This window comes from Ochlerotatus camptorhynchus, unplaced genomic scaffold (assembly GCF_037179485.1).
Source record: "Ochlerotatus camptorhynchus isolate MF236.1 unplaced genomic scaffold, CSIRO-AGI_Acam_v1.1 ptg000158l, whole genome shotgun sequence".
In the NCBI taxonomy this organism is placed as follows: Eukaryota; Metazoa; Arthropoda; class Insecta; order Diptera; family Culicidae; genus Ochlerotatus; species Ochlerotatus camptorhynchus.
Window position 1 is genome coordinate 1,245,274 of NW_027040648.1, and position 23,933 is coordinate 1,269,206.

Below are 23,933 nucleotides of genomic sequence, written 5' to 3' on the forward strand. Positions count from 1 at the left end.
TTCTCAAGTTAATGCGAATTAATAATAATAATTTTCAACATTTTAGACCAAACTTATTCGTTTCTATTTAGCTTCTGGAAAAGTTCTGCCTCAGCTTCTGGAGAAGTTCTGCCTGAACTTCTGGAGAAGTTCTGCCTTAACTTCAGGAGAAATTCTGCCTGAACTTATGGAGAATTTCTGCCTGAACTTTGGAAGAAATTCTGCCTGCAATTCTGGTGAAGTTCTGTCTGAACTTATGGAGAATATCTGCCTAAACTTCTGGAAAAGTTCTGCCTCGGCTTCTGGAGAAGTTCTGCATGAACTTCTTCAGTAGTTCTGCCTCAACTTCAGGAGAAATTCTGCCTGAACTTATGGAGAATTTCTGCCTTAACTTAGGGAGAAATGTTGCCTGAACTTCTGAAAAAGTTCTGCCTGTACTTATGGAGAATTTCTGCCTGAACTACTGGAAAAGTTTTGCCTGAACTTCTGGAAAAGTTCTACCCGTACTTCTGGAGAAGTTCTGCCTGAAATTATGGAGAATTTCGGCCTGAACTTCGGGAAAAACTCTGCCTCAGCTTCTGGAAAATTTCTGCTTGAACTTCTTGTGACATACTACCTGAACTTCTGGAGAAGTTTTGTCTGAACTTCTGGAAAAGTTTTACCCCAACTTCTGGAGAAGTTCTGCCTGAACTTCTGGGGAAGTTCTGCCTCAGCTTCTGGGGAAGTTCTGACTGAACTTCTGGAGAAGTTCTGCTTCAACTTCAGGAGAAGTTCTGCCGGAACTTATGGAGAATTACTGCCTGAACTTCAGTCTCAACTTCTGGACAACTGGAAAAGTTCTGCCTCAACTTCAGGAGAAATTCTGCCTGAACTTCGGGAGAAGTTCCGCCTTAGTTTCTGGAGAAGTTCTGCCTGAAATTATGGAGAATTTCGGCCTGAACTTCGGGAAAAGCTCTGCCTCAGCTTCGGAAAAAGCTCTGCCTCAGCTTCTGGAAAATTTCTGCTTGAACTTCTTGTGACATACTTCTGGGGAAGTTCTGCCTCAGCTTCTGGGGAAGTTCTGACTGAACTTCTGGAGAATTACTGCCTGAACTTCAATCTCAACTTCTTGAGAAATTCTGCCTGAACTTACGGAGAATTTCTGCCTGAACTTCGGGAGAAATTTTGCCTGAACTTCTGTATAAGTTCTGCCTCAGCTTCTGGAGAAGTTCTGCCTGAACTTCTGGATAAGTTCTACATGTACTCCTGGAGAAGTTCTGCCTGAACTTATGGAGAAGTTCTGCCTGAACTTCTGAAAAAGTTCTGCCTGAACTTATGGAGAATTTCTCCCTGAACTTCTGGAAAAGTTCTGCTTCAGCTTCTGGAGAAGTTCTGCCTGAACTTCTGGAAAACTTTTACCCGTACTTATGGAGAAGTTCTGCCTGAACTTCTGGAGAATTTCTGCCTGAACTTATGGAGAATTTCAGCCTGAACTTATGGAGAATTTCTCTCTTAACTTCTGGAAAAGTTCTGCTTCAGCTTCTGGAGAAGTTCTGCCTGAACTTCTGGAGAAGTTCTGCCTGAACTTCAGGAGAAATTCTGTCTGAACTTCTGGAGAAGTTCTACCTGAACTTCTGAAAAAGTTCTGCCTGAACTTATGGAGAATTTCTCCCTGAACTTCTGGAAAAGTTCTGCTTCAGCTTCTGGAGAAGTTCTGTCTGAACTTCTGGAAAACTTTTACCCGTACTTATGGAGAAGTTCTGCCTGAACTTCTGGAGAATTTCTGCCTGAACTTCTGGAGAATTTCTGCCTGAACTTATGGAGAATTTCAGCCTGAACTTATGGAGAATTTCTCTCTTAACTTCTGGAAAAGTTCTGCTTCAGCTTCTGGAGAAGTTCTGCCTGAACTTCTGGATAAGTTCTACATGTACTCCTGGAGAAGTTCTGCCTGAACTTATGGAGAAGTTCTGCCTGAACTTCTGAAAAAGTTCTGCCTGAACTTATGGAGAATTTCTCCCTGAACTTCTGGAAAAGTTCTGCTTCAGCTTCTGGAGAAGTTCTGCCTGAACTTCTGGAAAACTTTTACCCGTTCTTATGGAGAAGTTCTGCCTGAACTTCTGGAGAATTTCTGCCTGAACTTATGGAGAATTTCAGCCTGAACTTATGGAGAATTTCTCTCTTAACTTCTGGAAAAGTTCTGCTTCAGCTTCTGGAGAATTTCTGCCTGAACTTATGGAGAGTTTTAGCCTGAACTTATGGAGAATTTCTCTCTGAACTTCTGGAAAAGTTCTGCTTCAGCTTCTGGAGAAGTTCTGCCTGAACTTCTGGAGAAGTTCTGCCTGAACTTATGGAGAATTTTTGCCTGGACTTCTGGAAAAGTTTTACCCCAACTTCTGGAGAAGTTCTGCCTGAACTTCTGGAGAAGTTCTGCCTGAACTTCTGCAGAAGTTCTGCCTGAACTTCTGGGGAAGTTCTGCCTCAGCTTCTGGGGAAGTTCTGACTGAACTTCTGGAGAAGTTCTGCTTCAACTTCAGGAGAAGTTCTGCTGGAACTTATGGAGAATTACTGCCTGAACTTCAGTCTCAACTTCTTGAGAAATTCTGCCTGAACTTATGGAGAATTTCTGCCTGAACTTCAGGAGAAATTTTGCCTGAACTTCTGTATAAGTTCTGCCTCAGCTTCAGGAGAAATTCTGCCTGAACTTCGGGAGAAGTTCCACCTTAGTTTCTGGAGAAGTTCTGCCTGAAATTATGGAGAATTTCGGCCTGAACTTCGGGAAAAGCTCTGCCTCAGCTTCTGGAAAATTTCTGCTTGAACTTCTTGTGACATACTACCTGAACTTCTGGAGAAGTTTTGCCTGAACTTCTGGAAAAGTTTTACCCCAACTTCTGGAGAAGTTCTGCCTGAACTTCTGGGGAAGTTCTGCCTCAGCTTCTGGGGAAGTTCTGACTGAACTTCTGGAGAAGTTCTGCTTCAACTTCAGGAGAAGTTCTGCCGGAACTTATGGAGAATTTCTGCCTGAACTTCGGGAGAAATTTTGCCTGAACTTCTGTATAAGTTCTGTCTCAGCTTCTGGAGAAGTTCTGCATGAACTTCTGGATAAGTTCTACATGTACTCCTGGAGAAGTTCTGCCTGAACTTATGGAGAAGTTCTGCCTGAACTTCTGAAAAAGTTCTGCCTGAACTTATGGAGAATTTCTCCCTGAACTTCTGGAAAAGTTCTGCTTCAGCTTCTGGAGAAGTTCTGCCTGAACTTCTGGAAAACTTTTACCCGTACTTATGGAGAAGTTCTGCCTGAACTTCTGGAGAATTTCTGCCTGAACTTATGGAGAATTTCAGCCTGAACTTATGGAGAATTTCTGCCTGAACTTCTGGAAAAGTTCTGCTTCAGCTTCTGGAGAAGTTCTGCCTGAACTTCTGAAAAAGTTCTGCCTGAACTTATGGAGAATTGATCCCTGAACTTCTGGAGAATTTCTGCCTGAACTTATGGAGAATTTCAGCCTGAACTTATGGAGAATTTCTGCCTGAACTTCTGGAAAAGTTCTGCTTCAGCTTCTGGAGAAGTTCTGCCTGAACTTCTGAAAAAGTTCTGCCTGAACTTATGGAGAATTGATCCCTGAACTTCTGGAAAAGTTCTGCTTCAGCTTCTGGAGAAGTTCTGCCTGAACTTCTGGAAAACTTTTACCCGTACTTATGGAGAAGTTCTGCCTGAACTTCTGGAGAATTTCTGCCTGAACTTATGGAGAATTTCAGCCTGAACTTATGGAGAATTTCTCTCTTAACTTCTGGAAAAGTTCTGCTTCAGCTTCTGGAGAAGTTCTGCCTGAACTTCTGGAGAAGTTCTGCCTGAACTTCAGGAGAAATTCTGTCTGAACTTCTGGAGAAGTTCTACCCGAACTTCTGCAGAAGTTCTGTTCGAACTTCTGGAGAAGTTCTGCCTGAACTTATGGAGAATTTTTGCCTGGACTTCTGGAAAAGTTTTAGCCCAACTTCTGGAGAAGTTCTGCCTGAACTTCTGGAGAAGTTCTGCCTGAACTTATGGAGAAATTCTACCGGAACTTATGGAGAATTTCTGCCTGAACTTCGGGAGAAATTTTGCCTGAACTTCTGGAAAAGTTCTGCCTCAACTTCAGGAGAAATTCTGCCTGAACTTCGGGAGAAGTTCCGCCTTAGTTTCTGGAGAAGTTCTGCCTGAAATTATGGAGAATTTCGGCCTGAACTTCGGGAAAAGCTCTGCCTCAGCTTCGGAAAAAGCTCTGCCTCAGCTTCTGGAAAATTTCTGCTTGAACTTCTTGTGACATACTACCTGAACTTCTGGAGAAGTTTTGCCTGAACTTCTGGAAAAGTTTTACCCCAACTTCTGGAGAAGTTCTGCCTGAACTTCTGGAGAAGTTCTGCCTGAACTTCTGGAGAAGTTCTGCCTGAACTTCTGGAGAAGTTCTGCCTGAACTTCTGGAGAAGTTCTGCCTGAACTTCTGGGGAAGTTCTGCCTCAGCTTCTGGGGAAGTTCTGACTGAACTTCTGGAGAATTACTGCCTGAACTTCAATCTCAACTTCTTGAGAAATTCTGCCTGAACTTACGGAGAATTTCTGACTGAACTTCGGGAGAAATTTTGCTTGAACTTCTGTATAAGTTCTGCCTCAGCTTCTGGAGAAGTTCTGCCTGAACTTCAGGAGAAATTCTGTCTGAACTTCTGGAGAAGTTCTACCCGAACTTCTGCAGAAGTTCTGTTCGAACTTCTGGAGAAGTTCTGCCTGAACTTATGGAGAATTTTTGCCTGGACTTCTGGAAAAGTTTTAGCCCAACTTCTGGAGAAGTTCTGCCTGAACTTCTGGAGAAGTTCTGCCTGAACTTATGGAGAAATTCTACCGGAACTTATGGAGAATTTCTGCCTGAACTTCGGGAGAAATTTTGCCTGAACTTCTGGAAAAGTTCTGCCTCAACTTCAGGAGAAATTCTGCCTGAACTTCGGGAGAAGTTCCGCCTTAGTTTCTGGAGAAGTTCTGCCTGAAATTATGGAGAATTTCGGCCTGAACTTCGGGAAAAGCTCTGCCTCAGCTTCGGAAAAAGCTCTGCCTCAGCTTCTGGAAAATTTCTGCTTGAACTTCTTGTGACATACTACCTGAACTTCTGGAGAAGTTTTGCCTGAACTTCTGGAAAAGTTTTACCCCAACTTCTGGAGAAGTTCTGCCTGAACTTCTGGAGAAGTTCTGCCTGAACTTCTGGAGAAGTTCTGCCTGAACTTCTGGAGAAGTTCTGCCTGAACTTCTGGAGAAGTTCTGCCTGAACTTCTGGGGAAGTTCTGCCTCAGCTTCTGGGGAAGTTCTGACTGAACTTCTGGAGAATTACTGCCTGAACTTCAATCTCAACTTCTTGAGAAATTCTGCCTGAACTTACGGAGAATTTCTGACTGAACTTCGGGAGAAATTTTGCTTGAACTTCTGTATAAGTTCTGCCTCAGCTTCTGGAGAAGTTCTGCCTGAACTTCTGGATAAGTTCTACATGTACTCCTGGAGAAGTTCTGCCTGAACTTATGGAGAAGATCTGCCTGAACTTCTGAAAAAGTTCTGCCTGAACTTATGGAGAATTTCTCCCTGAACTTCTGGAAAAGTTCTGCTTCAGCTTCTGGAGAAGTTCTGCCTAAACTTCTGGAAAACTTTTACCCGTACTTATGGAGAAGTTCTGCCTGAACTTCTGGAGAATTTCTGCCTGAACTTATGGAGAATTTCAGCCTGAACTTATGGAGAATTTCTCTCTGAACTTCTGGACAAGTTCTGCTTCAGCTTCTGGAGAAGTTCTGCCTGAACTACTGGAGAAGTTCTGCCTGAACTTCAGGAGAAATTCTGTCTGAACTTCTGGAGAAGTTCTACCCGAACTTCTGCAGAAGTTCTGTTCGAACTTCTGGAGAAGTTCTGCCTGAACTTATGGAGAATTTTTGCCTGGACTTCTGGAAAAGTTTTAGCCCAACTTCTGGAGAAGTTCTGCCTGAACTTCTGGAGAAGTTCTGCCTGAACTTCTGGAGAAGTTCTGCCTCAGCTTCTGGGGAAGTTCTGCCTGAACTTCTGGGGAAGTTCTGACTGAACTTCTGGAGAAGTTCTGCTTCAACTTCAGGAGAAGTTCTGCTGGAACTTATGGAGAATTACTGCCTGAACTTCAGTCTCAACTTCTTGAGAAATTCTGCCTGAACTTATGGAGAATTTCTGCCTGAACTACGGGAGAAATTTTGCCTGAACTTCTGTATAAGTTCTGCCTCAGCTTCAGGAGAAATTCTGCCTGAACTTCGGGAGAAGTTCCACCTTAGTTTCTGGAGAAGTTCTGCCTGAAATTATGGAGAATTTCGGCCTGAACTTCGGGAAAAGCTCTGCCTCAGCTTCTGGAAAATTTCTGCTTGAACTTCTTGTGACATACTACCTGAACTTCTGGAGAAGTTTTGCCTGAACTTCTGGAAAAGTTTTACCCCAACTTCTGGAGAAGTTCTGTCTGAACTTCTGGAGAAGTTCTGCCTGAACTTCTGGGGAAGTTCTGCCTCAGCTTCTGGGAAAGTTCTGACTGAACTTCTGGAGAAGTTCTGCTTCAACTTCAGGAGAAGTTCTGCCGGAACTTATGGAGAATTACTGCCTGAACTTCAGTCTCAACTTCTTGAGAAATTCTGCCTGAACTTATGGAGAATTTCTGCCTGAACTTCGGGAGAAATTTTGCCTGAACTTCTGTATAAGTTCTGCCTCAGCTTCAGGAGAAATTCTGCCTGAACTTCGGGAGAAGTTCCACCTTAGTTTCTGGAGAAGTTCTGCCTGAAATTATGGAGAATTTCGGCCTGAACTTCGGGAAAAGCTCTGCCTCAGCTTCTGGAAAATTTCTGCTTGAACTTCTTGTGACATACTACCTGAACTTCTGGAGAAGTTTTGCTTGAACTTCTGGAAAAGTTTTACCCCAACTTCTGGAATAGTTTTACCCCAACTTCTGGAGAAGTTCTGCCTGAACTTCTGGGGAAGTTCTGCCTCAGCTTCTGGGGAAGTTCTGACTGAACTTCTGGAGAAGTTCTGCTTCAACTTCAGGAGAAGTTCTGCCGGAACTTATGGAGAATTACTGCCTGAAATTCGGGAGAAATTTTGCCTGAACTTCTGTATAAGTTCTGCCTCAGCTTCTGGAGAAGTTCTGCATGAACTTCTGGATAAGTTCTACATGTACTCCTGGAGAAGTTCTGCCTGAACTTATGGAGAAGTTCTGCCTGAACTCCTGAAAAACTTCTGCCTGAACTTATGGAGAATTTCTCCCTGAACTTCTGGAAAAGTTCTGCTTCAGCTTCTGGAGAAGTTCTGCCTGAACTTCTGGAAAACTTTTACCCGTACTTATGGAGAAGTTCTGCCTGAACTTCTGGAGAATTTCTGCTTGAAAATATGGAGAATTTCAGCCTGAACTTATGGAGAATTTCTGCCTGAACTTCTGGAAAAGTTCTGCTTCAGCTTCTGGAGAAGTTCTGCCTGAACTTCTGAAAAAGTTCTGCCTAAACTTATGGAGAATTGCTCCCTGAACTTCTGGAAAAGTTCTGCTTCAGCTTCTGGAGAAGTTCTGCCTGAACTTCTGGAGAAGTTCTGCCTCAATTTCAGGAGAAATTCTGTCTGAACTTCTGGAGAAGTTCTGCCCGAACTTCTGCAGAAGTTCTGTTCGAACTTCTGCCTGAACTTATGGAGAATTTTTGCCTGGACTTCTGGAAAAGTTTTACCCCAGCTCCTGGAAAAGTTGTACTCCAGCTTCTGGAAAAGTTCTGCCTGAACTTCTGAAAAAGTGCTGTCTGAACTTCTGAAAAAGTTCTGCCTGAACTTATGGAGAATTTCTCCCTGAACTTCTGGAAAAGTTCTGCTTCAGCTTCTGGAGAAGTTCTGCCTGAACTTCTGGAAAACTTTTACCCGTACTTATGGAGAAGTTCTGCCTGAACTTCTGGAGAATTTCTGCCTGAACTTATGGAGAATTTCAGCCTGAACTTATGGAGAATTTCTGCCTGAACTTCTGGAAAAGTTCTGCTTCAGCTTCTGGAGAAGTTCTGCCTGAACTTCTGAAAAAGTTCTGCCTGAACTTATGGAGAATTTCTCCCTGAACTTCTGGAAAAGTTCTGCTTCAGCTTCTGGAAAAGTTCTGCCTGACCTTCTGGAGAAGTTCTGCCTCAACTTCAGGAGAAATTCTGTCTGAACTTCTGGAGAAGTTCTGCCTCAACTTCAGGAGAAATCCTGCCTGAACTTCTGGAAAAGTTCTGCCTCAACTTCCGGAGAAGTTTTGCCTGAACTTCTGGAGAAGTTCTGCTTGAACTTCTGGAGAAATTCTGTCTGAACTTCCGGGAAGTTCTGTATGAGATATTAGGAAGTTCTGTCTGAACTATTCGGAAGTTTTGTCTGAAGTTATCGGAAGTTTTGCATGAACTTCTCGGAAATTCTGTCTGAACTTCTGGAGAAGTTCTGCCTCAACTTCTGGAGAAGTTCTGCCTCAACTTCAGGAGAAATCCTGCCTGAACTTCTGGAAAAGTTCTGCCTCAACTTCCGGAGAAGTTTTGCCTGAACTTCTGGAGAAGTTCTGCCTAAACTTCTGGAGAAATTCTGTCTGAACTTCCGGGAAGTTCTGTATGAACTATTCGGAAGTTCTGTCTGAACTATTCGGAAGTTTTGTCTGAAGTTATCGGAAGTTTCGCATGAACTTCTCGGAAGATTTGTCTGAACTATTCGGAAGTTTTGTCTGAACTTATCGGAAGTTTTGTCTGAACTTCTCGGAAGTTCTGCCTGAATTTTTCGGAAGTTCTGCCTGAATTTTTCGGAAGTTCTGCCTGAACTTCTCGGAAGTTCTGCCGGAACTTTTTGGAAGTTCTGCCTGTACTTCTCGGAAGTTCTGCCGGAACTTTTTGGAAGTTCTGCCTGTACTTCTCGGAAGTTCTGCCTGTACTTCTCGGAAGTTCTGCCTGAACTTCTTGGAAGTTCTGTCTGAATTGCTTTAAACTTCTCGGAAGTTTTGCCGGAACTCCTTCAGATTTCGGTGCGAGCTTCACTGAAATTCGGTCTAATTTACTTTCAAGTTCGCTGAAGCTTGCTTCTGCTGGAACTTTTACTCGGAAATTGGAGAATTTATTTAAGCTCTTCTTTCCTTTTAAGTTCTTCGATCTTTGCTGAAGACCTTTAAATTGCATGTAGATAGTCATGCCATTTCATTTAGAATGTTGAGTTTAAAAAAATAGCAGGACGTCTTCGAAGAAACAATAAGGGAACTTGATTAACGTTCAGGCAGCTTCAATGAGAAATTTAATAAAATTAGGGTTGTCAGAGCTTCTCCCATGAGTCTTAGAGATACTTTGTGAGTTTCTACGAGGAAGTTGCCTTTGATGTTACGGCTACTTCCCAATGAAGCTTGAAGCCCCGCAAATTTATCAAAACAGCAACAGGATGTTTTCTACTTAAAGGTCTCAAAACTTTTAATAAGAAGATCCTAGGACTTCTCACCGAGCTATCTCAAACATTCTCCTGAAGCTCTTCAAACTCCCCTAGGGGATTTCTTCGAGTTCTCCGTCTAGAGAAGACCTCAAATTCAACTGAACAGTGCAGAAGAATAAATTAAGAGAACTTCCAGGACAAATCCAGTGTAAATTCAGCGAACTTTCAGCTCAAAGACCTCTAAGGTATACCCGGACCGCCACAATCAGAAGACCAAAAGGTCTCTTAAACCAATCCATAGTATTTCTGAGGTAAATTCAGTAGACTATAAGAACATGTTTGGAGTGTGTTATCCACGGCAAATGATAAGTGATGCTAGAGGGTTCTCTAGGAGAGCTTCCTGTACAAATCAGGGAATTTTCATAACAAATCAAGTAGTTTAAGTGGACGTCAGAATCTGGATCAGACGATTTCCAGAGCATGTTAAGAGCTTCCAGAATATATTCAGAACATCGCAAGTTCCAACGTTCAGTCCAGAACAACAGTAGTTCACAACAAATTTAGTATACATCCAAAAGACTTCCAGAATGAGAGTCAAGTGAGTTCGTGTGTTGAATGGACGTTAATGTAAACATTCGAACAGACCGAAAAAATGCAGAGCAAATGGAGAGGACAACCGAAGCCGAAAAGTTCTGTCTAGGGCAAGGCTAGTCCACAAGAAATACAGGGAGCCTCTAAAGAAGATCCAGAGAACGGTTATCGGGATAATTTGAATGAAGTTCCCTAACAAGTCTAGTGTAAATCCTGATGAATGTTGGCATCTTAGTGGAATACCTGTATAAAGAAAGACTAGTTGAGCATTTACAAGAAGTCTGCACATTGTAGACGAAATACGCGTATCTGTCGAGGATAAGCAAATAAGGTAGTGGAACTTATTGGAAACTCCTAAGTCTAGTCTAGCATCTCAAGAAAAACCTTGCTTAAAAGTGGCAAATTCAAAGAACTTGGAAAGTAAGTTCGAATTGGTGGATTTCCAGAACAGGCAATTGGTTTTGTGGGTACCTACGTTTAGATTTTTTTCCCAAAGCTAGCCCAGAAGCCCTTTTTTAAGTGGACATCCATGCAAACATACAAGCCAAAAGTCTTGGATAAACTGTTCAATAGAACCTCCAGGACAAGTCCAATTAACAAAGTTTTCCAACAAATCTAGGACATATGGAAAGGAGATCCAAAACTCGATTAACATAGTAGATTTCAAGAAATTTTGTCTGTATATGTGGGAAATTCAGAAAGCAATCCGAGGAAGCGATGCAGGAAAAGTTTAGAGGACTTCTAGGGATTTGCAGGATATGTACAGCGTATGCCAAGGGCGAACCATGTTCTGAGGGCTTCCAGGAAAAATCCAGAGCTTAAAAAATACCAGGTGGGAAATTTTGGAGAACTTCCGGTGCAAAATAATTGGTTTTGTAGGATACGCTTAGAGAACTTCCATTACTAGATTGACTTTCAATGCAGCTCCAGAAGACTTCCAGAGGTGACGTATTTTTTAAAATAAGTTAAACGGAGAAGAAGAAATCCGGAGAAAACCCTTCATCAGATCAAGGATGATTTCATAACTCATGTTCTGGGGACTTACAGAATGGAACTAAAAAACTTTTAGGACAAGGCTAGAGGTCGTTGACCATCAACCATAATTTAGGATAACAAGTTAAATTCAGATTAAGTCTACCAATCCACACACACAAAATTATATTTATGACTTGCACACCAAGTTAAGTCTTTTTACTTAGTTAAGTACTTTAAGTGTACTGATTATACATGTTGTGGAGGTTCTACCAGCATGGTATCGTAGACAAAATAAAATGTCAATTACAAATCCTGCGGATTTTCGTGCAACCTTGAACCACAGCCCAACAATTACTGAGTAACGAAATTAAAATCAGTACGTTATTCGAACTAAAGACACTGCAGACGTGAAATCCACCTTTCAACACAATACACTCTCTTAATACATCGCCATCAAGCGAAAACTAATCCGAGATCAACTGAGTCAATGACATTGCCACCAGTACCTATATAGAGTGCTGATAATGATAACTGAGTTTACTCACGGATAGTAGAAAAACAGGAACGTTGTGCCCAACAGGAGCGTCCAGGCGAAGGTCGCTGGGATGTATCTGGTTTTGACATCACATTTCGGCATCGTCCGTGCCTTTCTGTGACCACAGGAACGGCTGGCTGCGTCCCCGTTTTCCGCTTCCGTCCGAAAATCTAGGGTTGACTCCTGCCTTCCGTGCACAAATTGCTATCGAAAATTTTCACTTTTTCCCACCCACACCCCCGATCTCGACCCGCGCGATAGGGGCACAAGGTTGCCCTTCCTGATTGAAGAAAAATATATTCGCTAAAACCTATCGACCAAGGTGTGCTTCTTCCCTTTATTTCTTCGCCACACCACATCAAACTACTGTACACTACACTCTTTACTCGCTCTGTTGCTTTCGGAGCTTCTTCGTTTGCTTCTTTTTCCTCCACCAAACCAAAGTGATTCGCTTTTTTATCGTCGTCGTCGTTTTCTTCGTGATTTTTTTTCCTTCTCGCTAATACAGGTTACTCGGAGTAACCTTTTTTAGCTTTCACAGTCGTCAGAAGAACACTCTCCGCTGGTCGTCGATTATTTGCTGCTACTACTCCATTTTCGATACACACCATTTAAACCACTATCGCACCATCCCGGAACAGAGCCCGTTTTTTTCCTCCTTGCTGGAATGCAAAAAAAGGGAAAATTCTTCCACCTAGGTAATCGCGTTTTTCCCTTCGAACACTGTTCCAATCCGCACTCCTCCTGCCACTACTTGTACGTGAGTGTGCCTTTTTCTTCTTCTTCTTTTTTCAGCGCCCCAGAGGGTGCAAAATAGCAGAACAGCAGCCCCAGAGGAAAATCCTCACCGCACAGACTTTTGCTACATTACTTCTGATCACTCTCACTCACTGCTATTGCTGGTTTTCCGTTTTTCCGCCGCGGAAGCACGCACGAATCCGAATCCGAAAACACTTGCTATTTTTCCACTGACTGCCACTGGAAGTTTGTTCTTCAGCAGAATCCGATCCGAAAAAAAGGCTAGTGCCCGTGCCGTGCAAAAACTACTGTGTGATGGATGGATGCGACCGTCGACGAAGAGAAGCGAGCAAAATATGTTGAACCTTTTTCGTCGTCGTCACGCAATGAGCTGGATTACCGAGGTGAAGCAATCACTCACACAACCACTGTACGATACACGAAAGTACACGCAAGTAGTGACGTCACTACTTGCGTTTACGTTGATTTTTTGGTTTACTAATACAACCCTATTTCACGATCTGCGCCACCTCTCTCTGTACCTCATTGGTCGTCACGAACATCGTCGCATGATGGCTGCGACATTGACAGCCACCTGACGGATGGTACGTGCAATGGTAGCTAGGGATGTGTCGATGAACGTCCGTCGAACAACAAGCAAGCGATTAAACTCGGATTGATTTGAACCTGAAAATCGATTAACTTGACCTTAACAAAAATGGTTAAAAATGCAAGGAACCACCTCACCTCGGTGAGAGTTGGTATGGGGGCGAGCTGTCAATTTGTTAGTTTAGTTTCAAACAGTGAAGTTATTATTTTGCTAAAAAAATCATAATTAATAAATTGATGACATGACGATTCACTAATGGAGGAGAGCGTCCATGAGAATTGTTCGGGGTGCGTGGGATTTGAGTATCCATTTTGAATTATGAAAATTATTTGAGAACCCGTAGGCAAACTAATTTCACAGATTCAGGGGGGTATAATGGGAGTGTTTTGGATCTGATCGATAGTGTTTTAATGCTTCAATGCGATTTTCGCGCGTCGTGTGTAGTTGGGTTGTTGCGATCAAAAGAATGCGTATGTTGAGTTTGGAATTACAGAAAGGGTGTATGCGTGATCCAGTTTGAAAAAAACATTGTTAACTGCTTTCGGGGACGTCACTTCATTTGAATAGCTTTTTGTTAAGTCGGTCGTAGATTGTGGTAATGTGAGGTGGCTATAGAACAACCGTTTTTGCTTATTGAGCGGAAAATCTGGGGTTCGAACCTAATACCCCGGACAGACTATGGCTTATATCATGTAATATAGGCTGGCTTGCAATGTGTTAACGTCAAACGCAAGGGAATTGACTATGCGCGCCACAGGTGGCGGTACTACCAACTAAAAACATTTAAATTTACCGTTAAATGCGTGTTAGATGAACAACTTGCAAGTGTTATGTCTGTTTGTCTGTGATGAAACGATCGTCGGTCGTATACATATCAAGAGCAAATTTTCATTATGTCGTAAGTAACATTCGCACCAATCCGAGAAAAATAAAGTTTTGTTTTGATGACCGAAACGTTATTCCTATTTCCAAGTAAACACATATAATCTCATAGTGATAGCAATGTTTAACATATTTAGCAGGGTTTTAATCATACAAATGCAAATCGCTAGCTTTCATGCTAAAAAATACTGGTTTTTGAGTCAAAAGTTATTATACGTCGTTTGGTGGCCCCTATTGTTACTTAAGTCAAAGTGTATTTACCAGGATATTCGGGAGAATTATCAATTACGTATCCTTACGTGCAGCCCATTCATCATTTTAGGACTACCGAAATCATCTTAGCAACAAACAGTTCGATTTATTCACTTTAATAATGAGAAAGCGAAACGACGAACGTACACTTTTCACGGGTTTCTCAGCGCTGTTACTTAGGTCAAACGGCATCTTCATAGAAATTGAGTGACTTAAGTAACATCGAAAACTATTTTGATCGGAAGGTGATTACGTCAAAAAGCAATTTGACTGGCAAATAAATGTAAAAATAGGATTTGATCCTATATTCGGACAGTATATAGTGTAATAGCAGGAGAATCGATTGACACTGATAGCTCGACTTTGTTTACCTTTGTTACATTCGACGTAATGAAAATTTGCTCTTGATATATAGTTATAGCACAGACAAACATACATAACACTCGCAAGTTGTTAGTATCGTAGTATCGTAGTTGGTAGTACCGCCACCTGTGGCGTGCATAGTCAATTCCCTTGCGTTTGACGTTTACACACTACCACTGTGCGCACCTCCGAGCACTACACATCTTGCGACGTACTCTACCAGATCCTGGGGGGGGGGACGTGCTGTCAAATCAGCCTACTGATCATTATTATATGAAACTGGTTCCATACGTAAACAAACCCTGTAGGTTTCTTATGGCTTGTTTACGTTTGGAACCAGTTATGCGCCTTATGCCGAGCCTTATGCCGAGCCTTATGCGAGGTAGGCGACGATTGTTCGTATTTGACAGCCACCTCCCCCCCTTGACCAGAACCTCAAACGACGTTGATACGAAACGTCAGTGAAGGATCGAGCTGAAACCAGGGGGGGGAGGTGGCTGTCAAATATGAACAATCGTCGCCTACCTCGCATAACTGGTTCCAAACGTAAACAAGCCATAAGAAACCTACAGCGTTTGTTTACGTTTGGAACCAGTTTCATACAAGAATGATCAGTAGGCTGATTTGACAGCACGTCCCCCCCCAGGCTGAAACTAACCAACTGTGCGGGTGTGAGAATGGTCAGAATACGTATGAAAAAGATAAATAAACGGAGAAGAACGATAATTAATTGAATGTAAACAAAGGCATTGGAGCAAAAGTGTAGTTGCATCTTTGCATTAAAGTAAAATATAGTGAATATTAGCATATTAGGAGTTTAAATACTTATTCCAAAGCGGAACTTAGTGGGAATTTTTATAAAGTACATTCGGATTCAATCTGTTGGAAAACTTCCCAAAAACGTAACCTGTAAGAGAAAGAAGCGGATTAGATAAACCATAAATGTAAGTTGAAATGAATTTTGTTAAAATTATTGATAGCTAACGCAAATATACTTAGTTTTAAGCTGTTAACAACACAAAAGTGAAGTGTTGCTGTGGTAATTCGGTTTTTATTAGGCTGGCCCGAACAACCACCATCTGTTTAGCGTAGTGCCCACCACAGTGTACTCAGCAGATGGCGGTAATGTTTTAGCGACGATGTTTTACAGTGAGGAATATTCAAGGAGTAAGTCTGTTTGTCTGTGGTTATAGTATATAGTTTGTTGTGTTTGAATTGACACGGTGGCGACCGTTTTTGCTTACTGAGCAGAAGACCGTGGGTTCAACCCCAAGCTCGTTCGCGTTATATGATCCGTAGGACATCAATTCAGCTTATCGTTTACCAAAACGAACCCTGCTGCAAACCCAACCCTCTTACCCAATATCCCAGTCTTCCACGAGGAATTCTCGGCTTCCATCAAAGCGAGTGTTACGTCAACACATTCCTACCCATTCCTTTCTTGACCTGCGTTCTGTGCTGGTGCTGGTATAGCCTAGTTTGAGATCACCAGTTTTTACACATTGAGGTTGATTGCTACTCCCAAGCATCGTCTATTGGTGATCTGTGTAAATCCAGCTGATCTGGCAATAACAGAGTAGCAACCGTGGGCGGTCAATCATGCTCATGCTCATATGAACTGTATGTGTGATCAATAGAGATGATATGTCCAAGTGAGAATTATGTGTCTGGCATAGAGAAACTATACCATGAATTTCATTGCAAAAATCTATGTATGGAACACATGGAAACTTGGGACGCTTCCAAATCTTTCGCCTCCGTCATCGTCGAAAAAAGAGAAGCTGGATCAACTGGATAACATGCCAGATCCCCGAAATACCATTACATACTTCAACTTCGACCAGGTTGCCTTCAAACAATAAAGTTAACTCCTTTTGAGGGAGCCTGTTTGGTAATAGAACAGCAGGCACATTCGTGATTTAATGATCCAATGCCCAAGTGGTTCAATAAAGACTTTTGTGGTATGACATGTACTTAATAAAATTGTATGTTTGGTAGCATTACGGTAGCCAGAGACGATGTGAGCCTTTGGGGTTTATATACGCCTGGTTTGCGTCCACTGGTCATTAAGCGACCTTTGCAAGGATTTCAGGCCCTCGCCGATTTTAGCTTAGAACGATCAGCTTCCATAGCTTCTGGTTGTTCATCCACTCAATCCATTCATACCCTTATAGCGAATTCGTTTATTATCGGGGTTAACACCAGTTCCAACCCAGTGCGAAACCGAACTTTTTGTCAGTGTGAACCTCAACCTGAGCTAGGTTTTAAAAACAAACGAGCAAACTGACGTTTGTCAGAAAACAAGCAGACCCAATCTTGATACCCGATCCAGGTTGGAACTGAATAATAAACGAATTCGTTATTAATTTCGGAACTTACGAGTCACAAACTACCACACCGCAAATGACGAAAGTCAACCGACGAATGGACAGGTGCCAATCGCACACAGCGCGGATATTACAGTTTCGGCTATTCCAAGATGCTGTTGCAAACCACGTGATTTTTTGTAAGAGATTCTACATCCTGACCCCCCTCATACACATTTCTAACTATTGGTATGGCCGTGGACATTCGCCAATTCCTTCCCCAAAACTGTCTACGTGGTTTGTGGACAGCTTCAGTGAAAAAAAAAACTGTTACAACAACGTATCGATACCTACTTATTTGGTAAAAACAGGTTGATGAAATTGGATTGTTTGCTGATTAATCAAAGATTGATTTTTAATTTGGATATATTTTAGAAATCAAATCGGTCGGATCGATAAAAGAACACCATCCATATATCGACAGTGAGCGTTCAAAAGGGCCTACATGCAATGATCTATTCTCTTCATCGATTTTCTCTTTACATTGCTCCACATTGCACAGGTGGACCTCGACCCATAGATTGAGAAACGCTGCGATGGATAAATACATTTTTCCTTGCAAAACATGAACTCTCAAGGATTTCACTTTCACAGTTTTTGAGAAAGCTTGTGAAAAGGTTATAAAGTTGTTTGAATTTGTACAAAAATAAACATTTAATTTGGAACAGAAATACTACAGTAGTTGATCAGGACTTCATGCTGGGTACGGCCCCCACCTTCGAACGACAACGAATGTTCCTCGGAATATTCAGTTTACATAGATCGGTATAACTTGTGATGAGTTAAGCGGCCGTTGGCACATCGGACATTTGTGACGGATTTCAACTTCCTTCGTAATGCACGAATGGCAAAACATGTGTCCACAAACGGTAGAGGCAGCCTGCTGTTCGAATACGGAGTCAAAGCATATTGGACATGAAACGGGAACGGGTGGTGGTGGTGCTACCGGTGAGTTGTCCGCTGGCTTCCGCGGTGGTGACGGTGCCAGATTAACTTCCAGATCGTTCACCGTATCATCGAGACTGACGGATTCCACCACGGGGATACCATCTGCCCGGCGCCGTCGGCTTCCCAATTGCAGGGATACATCGTTCGGAGGAAAGCAGCGCACATCAACGGTGGAGGAGGCATTGGAGGATGCTTCCAGTATAACACAATCACTATCAAGACGACTGAGCCCACCACTGGTCGATCTGGAACCGTACGAGGTGGAAGGTTCACCGGCTGACGATCGGAAAGACCACTCCGAGGAAGAGTATGCTGCTCCCAGAAATGCGTTCGCCCGTTCGATTACGTCCAGCATGCTTTCGTTCGAGGAATCCTCTTCCAAATCTTCCGAGTCGGAATCCATTTCCTCGCGTTTACCTGGATAGTTAAAAATGATGGATCAATATGTGCTTTATTATCAACGTTTTATTTACTTTTCAACAAACAGAATTTAATTTGCACTTCTGGTTGAATCCGTTGAAATCAGCTAGGTGGCATCCCTATCTTGTTTACCTTGCCTTGAAAAGAGCTAACATCGCTGCGGACCCGCGAATTGCGGGCCCCACTGACAGCTCATAATTTGTAAACAAATAGAAGATTCAAGCCAGAATTTCAAAAAAGGCGTAACTGATATTATGGATATTCTTAATATTTTTGCTTACATTTTGTGAAAAATAAACTTAGGACTCATAAAATATTATTTTCAGATTTTCTACCACGAAGTCAACCATTTATATGGCATAAAAGGGAAAATAATTTCATTTGATAAAAATAAGACAATTCAGTCACGCCATTTTTGCAGTTCACACTGGAATTGTGATGTTTCAGATGTTGGTTTCAATAACATGGCGGCATGCCACCCAGCTGGTTGAAATCTGATTCTGGACCAATGACGTTTATATAAGGTCCACGCCAACAGGCTGCTTGCTGGTGTGTTAGAAGCAAAAATGTTGTAAACATTACCTCATAACATTCCATAGAGATTTTCACGTCCGGATCAGCGTTGCCAGAATGTTTTAAAGCTTATCGGTATCGAAGGTTTTGAAAAATCGGTATTTATCGGGATTTACTATTTTAATTAATTTTGTATTTTGCCGTTTTTGAAAGCAAAAATTTTAACTTTTGGACTATGATCGGAAAATTCCGGAAGAAAACTCCGGGGAATGTTTGAATTAGCTTCCGGAGGAAGCTGAAAACAACATCCAGAGAAAGAAGAAAGAGAATTTCACATTCAAAGGAAGGCAGACAAATTTCGGAAATCGGAAGTAAATTCCAGAAATAGCCATTTACAGGGGAAGCCAGAAGAAGCTCGGAAAACCTTCCAATATAAGTAAAAAAAAAAAACAATTGGACAAAATTATAGAACTAGACGAAATAAATTTCTGGGAGAAGTTTAATTGAACTTCCTGAAGAAGACGGAAGAAACTTCCTAAGGTAGATTGGAAAAAAAAATCCGGAGGAAGTCGGAAGCCAGAGCGCTAACGGAAAAGAAGAAAGAAACAAGGACATAATTCCGGAAGAAAAAGAGCTCTTGGGGGATTTATAATGATCCAGAAAATTTTCCAAATGGTCATAAAACATCCCTGAAGACCCCGCAATGCCCCTGAAGTTTTTGGAACATTTCTGAAATGTACTTAGGCATATTACATATTTCCTCGGAATTCCTTAAAAGTTCTTGTAATTTTCTTAAAATTATTATGGCAATTTTGGAGTACTCTGATCATCTTTGAAATACTTGGAACTTCTCTGATTATAATGGGACTACCGGAATATCTCTAATCAACTTTGAAGGTCTCTAGATTTTCTTGAACATTACGAAATTTCTTAAGCGCTATCACAATTTTCTTGAATTTATTGTAACATCAGCATTGAAGTTCTCTGATCTTCCCGATTTTTCTAATTTTTAAATGTTATCTACACTGTCATTAATAAGCACGGAACTTCCCATAAAATGTTCTCACAAAGTGCTAATGGTCGTGTAACTTCCCTTACGTTTCTTAAATTTGCATGAGTCCCTCGGAACATTGCTGAAGTTTCCGGAAATAGCCTGAGTTGGAACTCCTTTAAAATTTCAGCAATTTACTTGAAATTTATTGACCTGCCCTGATGTTCTCGGAGCTTCCTAAAGTTCTCTCAATTCTCCTGAAACTTATGGAACTGTCCTGAAAACCATTAAATTTCCCAGAAGTTCTTTGAACTTGTGAAGTATCCAAAATATTTATGATGTTTCCTTAAGTTCACTGGAGTTCGCTGGACCGGGTTTTAGAGTTTTAACAGAAGTTATTGAAACATTCTTTAATTTATCGAAACTTACTCAAAAGTTTGGACTTTTCCGAAGTTTCAGAACTTCTTAAAAGTTCCTGCAGCTAGTGTGGATCCGCAATCAAAATCTGGAAGCATCCCTGAAGTTCCGGAAAATGATAAAAAAAATGGCGGGGGAAGATGGAAGAATCTTTCGAGTGAAGGCTGAAGAAGCTTCCAAGGCAAGTTTCCGAGAGGAATCGTAAAATAATTTACGATGTAAGGTGTAAGAAAACTCCAGGGGAAAGTTGGAAGATAATCCAGGAAGTTAAATAGTATTTAAAAAGTATTTTTCAATTCCCCGGAATTACCAGAAAGAGCCATCGACTGTTTATCGATTCATGGGTAACCAAAAACGGTGAGGAAATTGAAACATTAGTCGAAAGAGTATCCATTTTTAATGATGCTTTTTTTTATAAAAATTTGTGATATTCAAAAATATACAAGTCTCTCCCAATAATTTTCTCCGAAATTCGAGCACGGGCAGACAATAATCATTTTGATTATTTAAAAAATCGGTATAAATCGGTACAAAACCTCAAAAATCGGTATTCTGAGGAACCTTATCTGTATATCGATATCTATAGCACAGACAAACAGACATAACACATTGAATATTTCTCACTGTAAAACATCGTCGCTAAAACATTACCGCCATCTGTTGAGTATACTGTGGTGGGCACTACGCTGAACAGATGGCGGTAGTGTGTAAACGTCAAACGCAAGGGAATTGACTATGCGCGCCACAGGTGGTGGTACTACCAACTACGATTCTTTTAAATTGTCCGTTAAATGCTTGTCCGATGAAAAACTTGCGAGTGTTATGTCTGTTTGTCTGTGTCTATAGTTCGGAAATCGGTATATCTGGCAACGCTGGTCCGGATGTATTGGTGCGATATGTGAGAGCGTGTTGGTGAATATCCGAGGAAAATACATAACAAATCGATGTCAAACTCATTTTGACAGATCTACTTTCATATATCAGGCGTAACATTTGATAACGGCACAAAAGCTTTTGTAAACAAACTTTCTAAGGCCCTTTACACGCTAACCAAAGTACACCCACGCAAACCAAAACCACTTTCGGAAAGGTGAGAGTAGCTCCTATCCGACGATATTGTTGGTTTGCCTGAGCGTACTTCGGTTCGCGTGTAATACCCCGTTCACATTACAGCGTATATCACGTGATATACGCTGCCTTGCAATGAGCACTCATACATCTAGTTTTCAATGGAAATTCTATGTATGAGTGCTCATTGCAAGACAGCCTATATTACGTGATATAGGCTGTAATGTGAACGAGGTATAAAGGGCCTTCACCTAGGCCTTCACGGTGTTTCGCGAAAACCCATTAATGGGTATAAAAATACCCATTTCCGCTAAAAGTGCCCCTCCTCATTTGGATAAACTATGATTTACTCATAAATGGGTAAATGGGTGGTCTGTCAATAAATGGGTGTTTTTTCACCCATTTTCTTATATTGTGTTTACCGTAAAATGGGTGAAAAAATACCCATTTTTACAAATGGAGGATGCAAGCGCTCGTTGATGTAAAAATGTTTTTAAAACATTGAAAATAAATGCAGGTGTTCCGTTCAAATTTTTCACGAAACATTATAATACAAATTATCCATTGTATTGACTTATCCGTAAGCCTCTCCAACGTTTTGGATTCTAACATTTTCCGGAGATCGTTTACTTTCGCCAAATATGCTGCGGACAGTAACTGTTTGTATCGAGGTTTGCATTCCCAATGAGCCGGTGACGGAAATGAGACGATAAAATTTCAAAGTGTTTTTTCACCTTTAATGGGTAAAAAATACATTATTCAACCGTGAACTGATTCTTTAAATGGGTATTTTTCCACCCATTTTATGATTTCAAAATTCCCCCATTTTTTGACAGCTGCATACATGGTTTGAAAATGGGTATTTTTTACCCATTAATGGGTTTTCACGAAACACCGTGTTAAAAATTTTGTTTACAAAAGCTTTTGTGCCGTTATCAAATGTTACGCCTGATATTTTTAGGTTAGCCAGAGGAAAATAATAAACAACTTTACACGGCGTTTCTCCCTCTAGTGTGCGTGCGTTAAACGTCACTAATCTCTATAACCACAGACAAACAGACATAAAACATTGAATAATTCTCACTGTTAAACATCGTCGCTAAAACACTACGGCCACAGAGAACAGACGTTCAAGCTCGGTCAGAAACTTGTGTAAAATAAGTGGGAACGTCGCCGTTACGTGGTGTTAGGATCTCCTGATTTTCTCTATAAATTTTCCACTTTTGACCAATTTGGCGCTAGTATCGATAAATTTTCTGTTGAAAATTGCCACTTGGCGCTACTAGCACTTAGTGTCTAGTGTAATTTGTGCAACGCCAGCGCCATCATGTTGTCAAAGAGGGTTTTTAAGTGGGGAAGTCACCGTTAGTGGCGCTTAAGTCGAATAGGAATCTTTACACAAGTTTTTAGAGAAATTTTGTTCGAGCCTCCATGTCTGTTCTCTGTGTCCAAAGGCTGAAATTGTTCAACTCTTCTCGAAAAGTTCTTCATCACGGAATGAAAATACTTGGTTTAAAACCATTGCAAGAAATGTGATAAGAATGACTGTCCTGAGTGTTGTTCTAGTCAGGGTAGCCGGATTATTTTCTTTGTAGTTATGTAGTTAGAATTAGGTCGTTATTAAATTAATTGCTACAACACCAACATCGTTGAAATTGTAATTATTATGTGCATATCCCGTGCCAACCGCTAATTAGGCGGATCTAGGGTCTTACCCCTAGTACAACTAATTCTGCCCTTCCAATTTACATTAAAGCCTGGTACGCAGCTGAAAAGTAATGGCGTTTTTACGTGCTACGGGCACAGAGAACAGACGTTGAACTAAATTTATGTAAAAACTTGTGTAAAGATTACTATTCGACTTAAGCGGTACCAACGGCGACTTCCCCACTTAAAAACTCTCTTTGACAATATTATGGCGCTGGCGTTGCAAAACTTACACTAGAAACTAAGTGACGGTAGCGCCGAGTGGAAATTTTTAACAGATAATTTATCGATACTAGCGCCAAATTGGTCGAAAGTGGAAAATTTATAGAGGATATCAGGAGATGCTAGCGCTACGTAACGGCGACTTTCCCACTTATCTTTACACAAGTTTCTGGTGGAAGTTGGACCACAGAGAACAGACGTGCTGGCGTTGCACAAATTACACTAGACACTAAGTGCTAGTAGCGCCAAGTGGCAATTTTCAACAGAAAATTTATCGATACTAGCGCCAAATTGGTCGAAAGTGGAAAATTTATAGAGAAAATCAGGAGATGCTAACATCACGTAAAGGTGACGTTCCCACTTATTTTACACAAGTTTCTGTCCGAACTTGAACGTCTGTTCTCTGTGCTAAAGCCCTCTATTGGTAAATCAAAGTTGGCACTCGTGGATAATAGAAGAACTATGAGAGTGATGATGGTTTCAAAATTTTAAAATGCTTTTATTTTGCAAATGGAGCATTTTATTTAAATTTGCAAAATTTTGAAACCATCACTCCAGCCAATTTAAAATCGTTAGTTTCGTATTGATTGTTGATATTACCATAGAGGTAACTCTAAGACCACTGGGTCCCGAAAAAAATCATTATTATTTTTGGCTCACTCAGTACCAGAACAACGGTCCCAAGCAGTCCAAGCTATTTCACTCACCCCTGTATGTTCTGCATGAATCCACACACCCCTGATGTTATCTGTCAAACTTTCATAGCGAATCAAAACAAACATAGTGTAGTAATAGAATTTCAACTAGAATAGGGTACGTTAATCGTTTGCTTGGGACCAATAGGCTACTGAAGTGGTGAGCCAATTTAAAATCGTTAGTTTCGTTTGATTGTTGGTATTACTCCATCACTATTGGGAAATGATGAAGTATTCGATTTTTTTACAGTTGCCACTCTTGCATTTATCG

The 23,933-nt window shown here is 41.3% G+C and overlaps 1 protein-coding gene across 1 annotated transcript in view; it reads right to left on the reverse strand.

Annotated features, from left to right (window-relative positions):
* The window catches only part of LOC135701381 (palmitoyltransferase ZDHHC8-like), a 106,319-nt gene extending 93,771 nt beyond the window's left edge, over positions 1–12,548 (reverse strand). Inside the window, exon 1 of the mRNA XM_065222159.1 lies at positions 11,481–12,548. Coding sequence (XP_065078231.1) covers positions 11,481–11,572 — 92 coding nt within the window. The 5' untranslated portion in view covers positions 11,573–12,548. The remainder of the gene's footprint in view (positions 1–11,480) is intronic.
* Between the last annotated feature and the right edge of the window lie 11,385 nt (positions 12,549–23,933).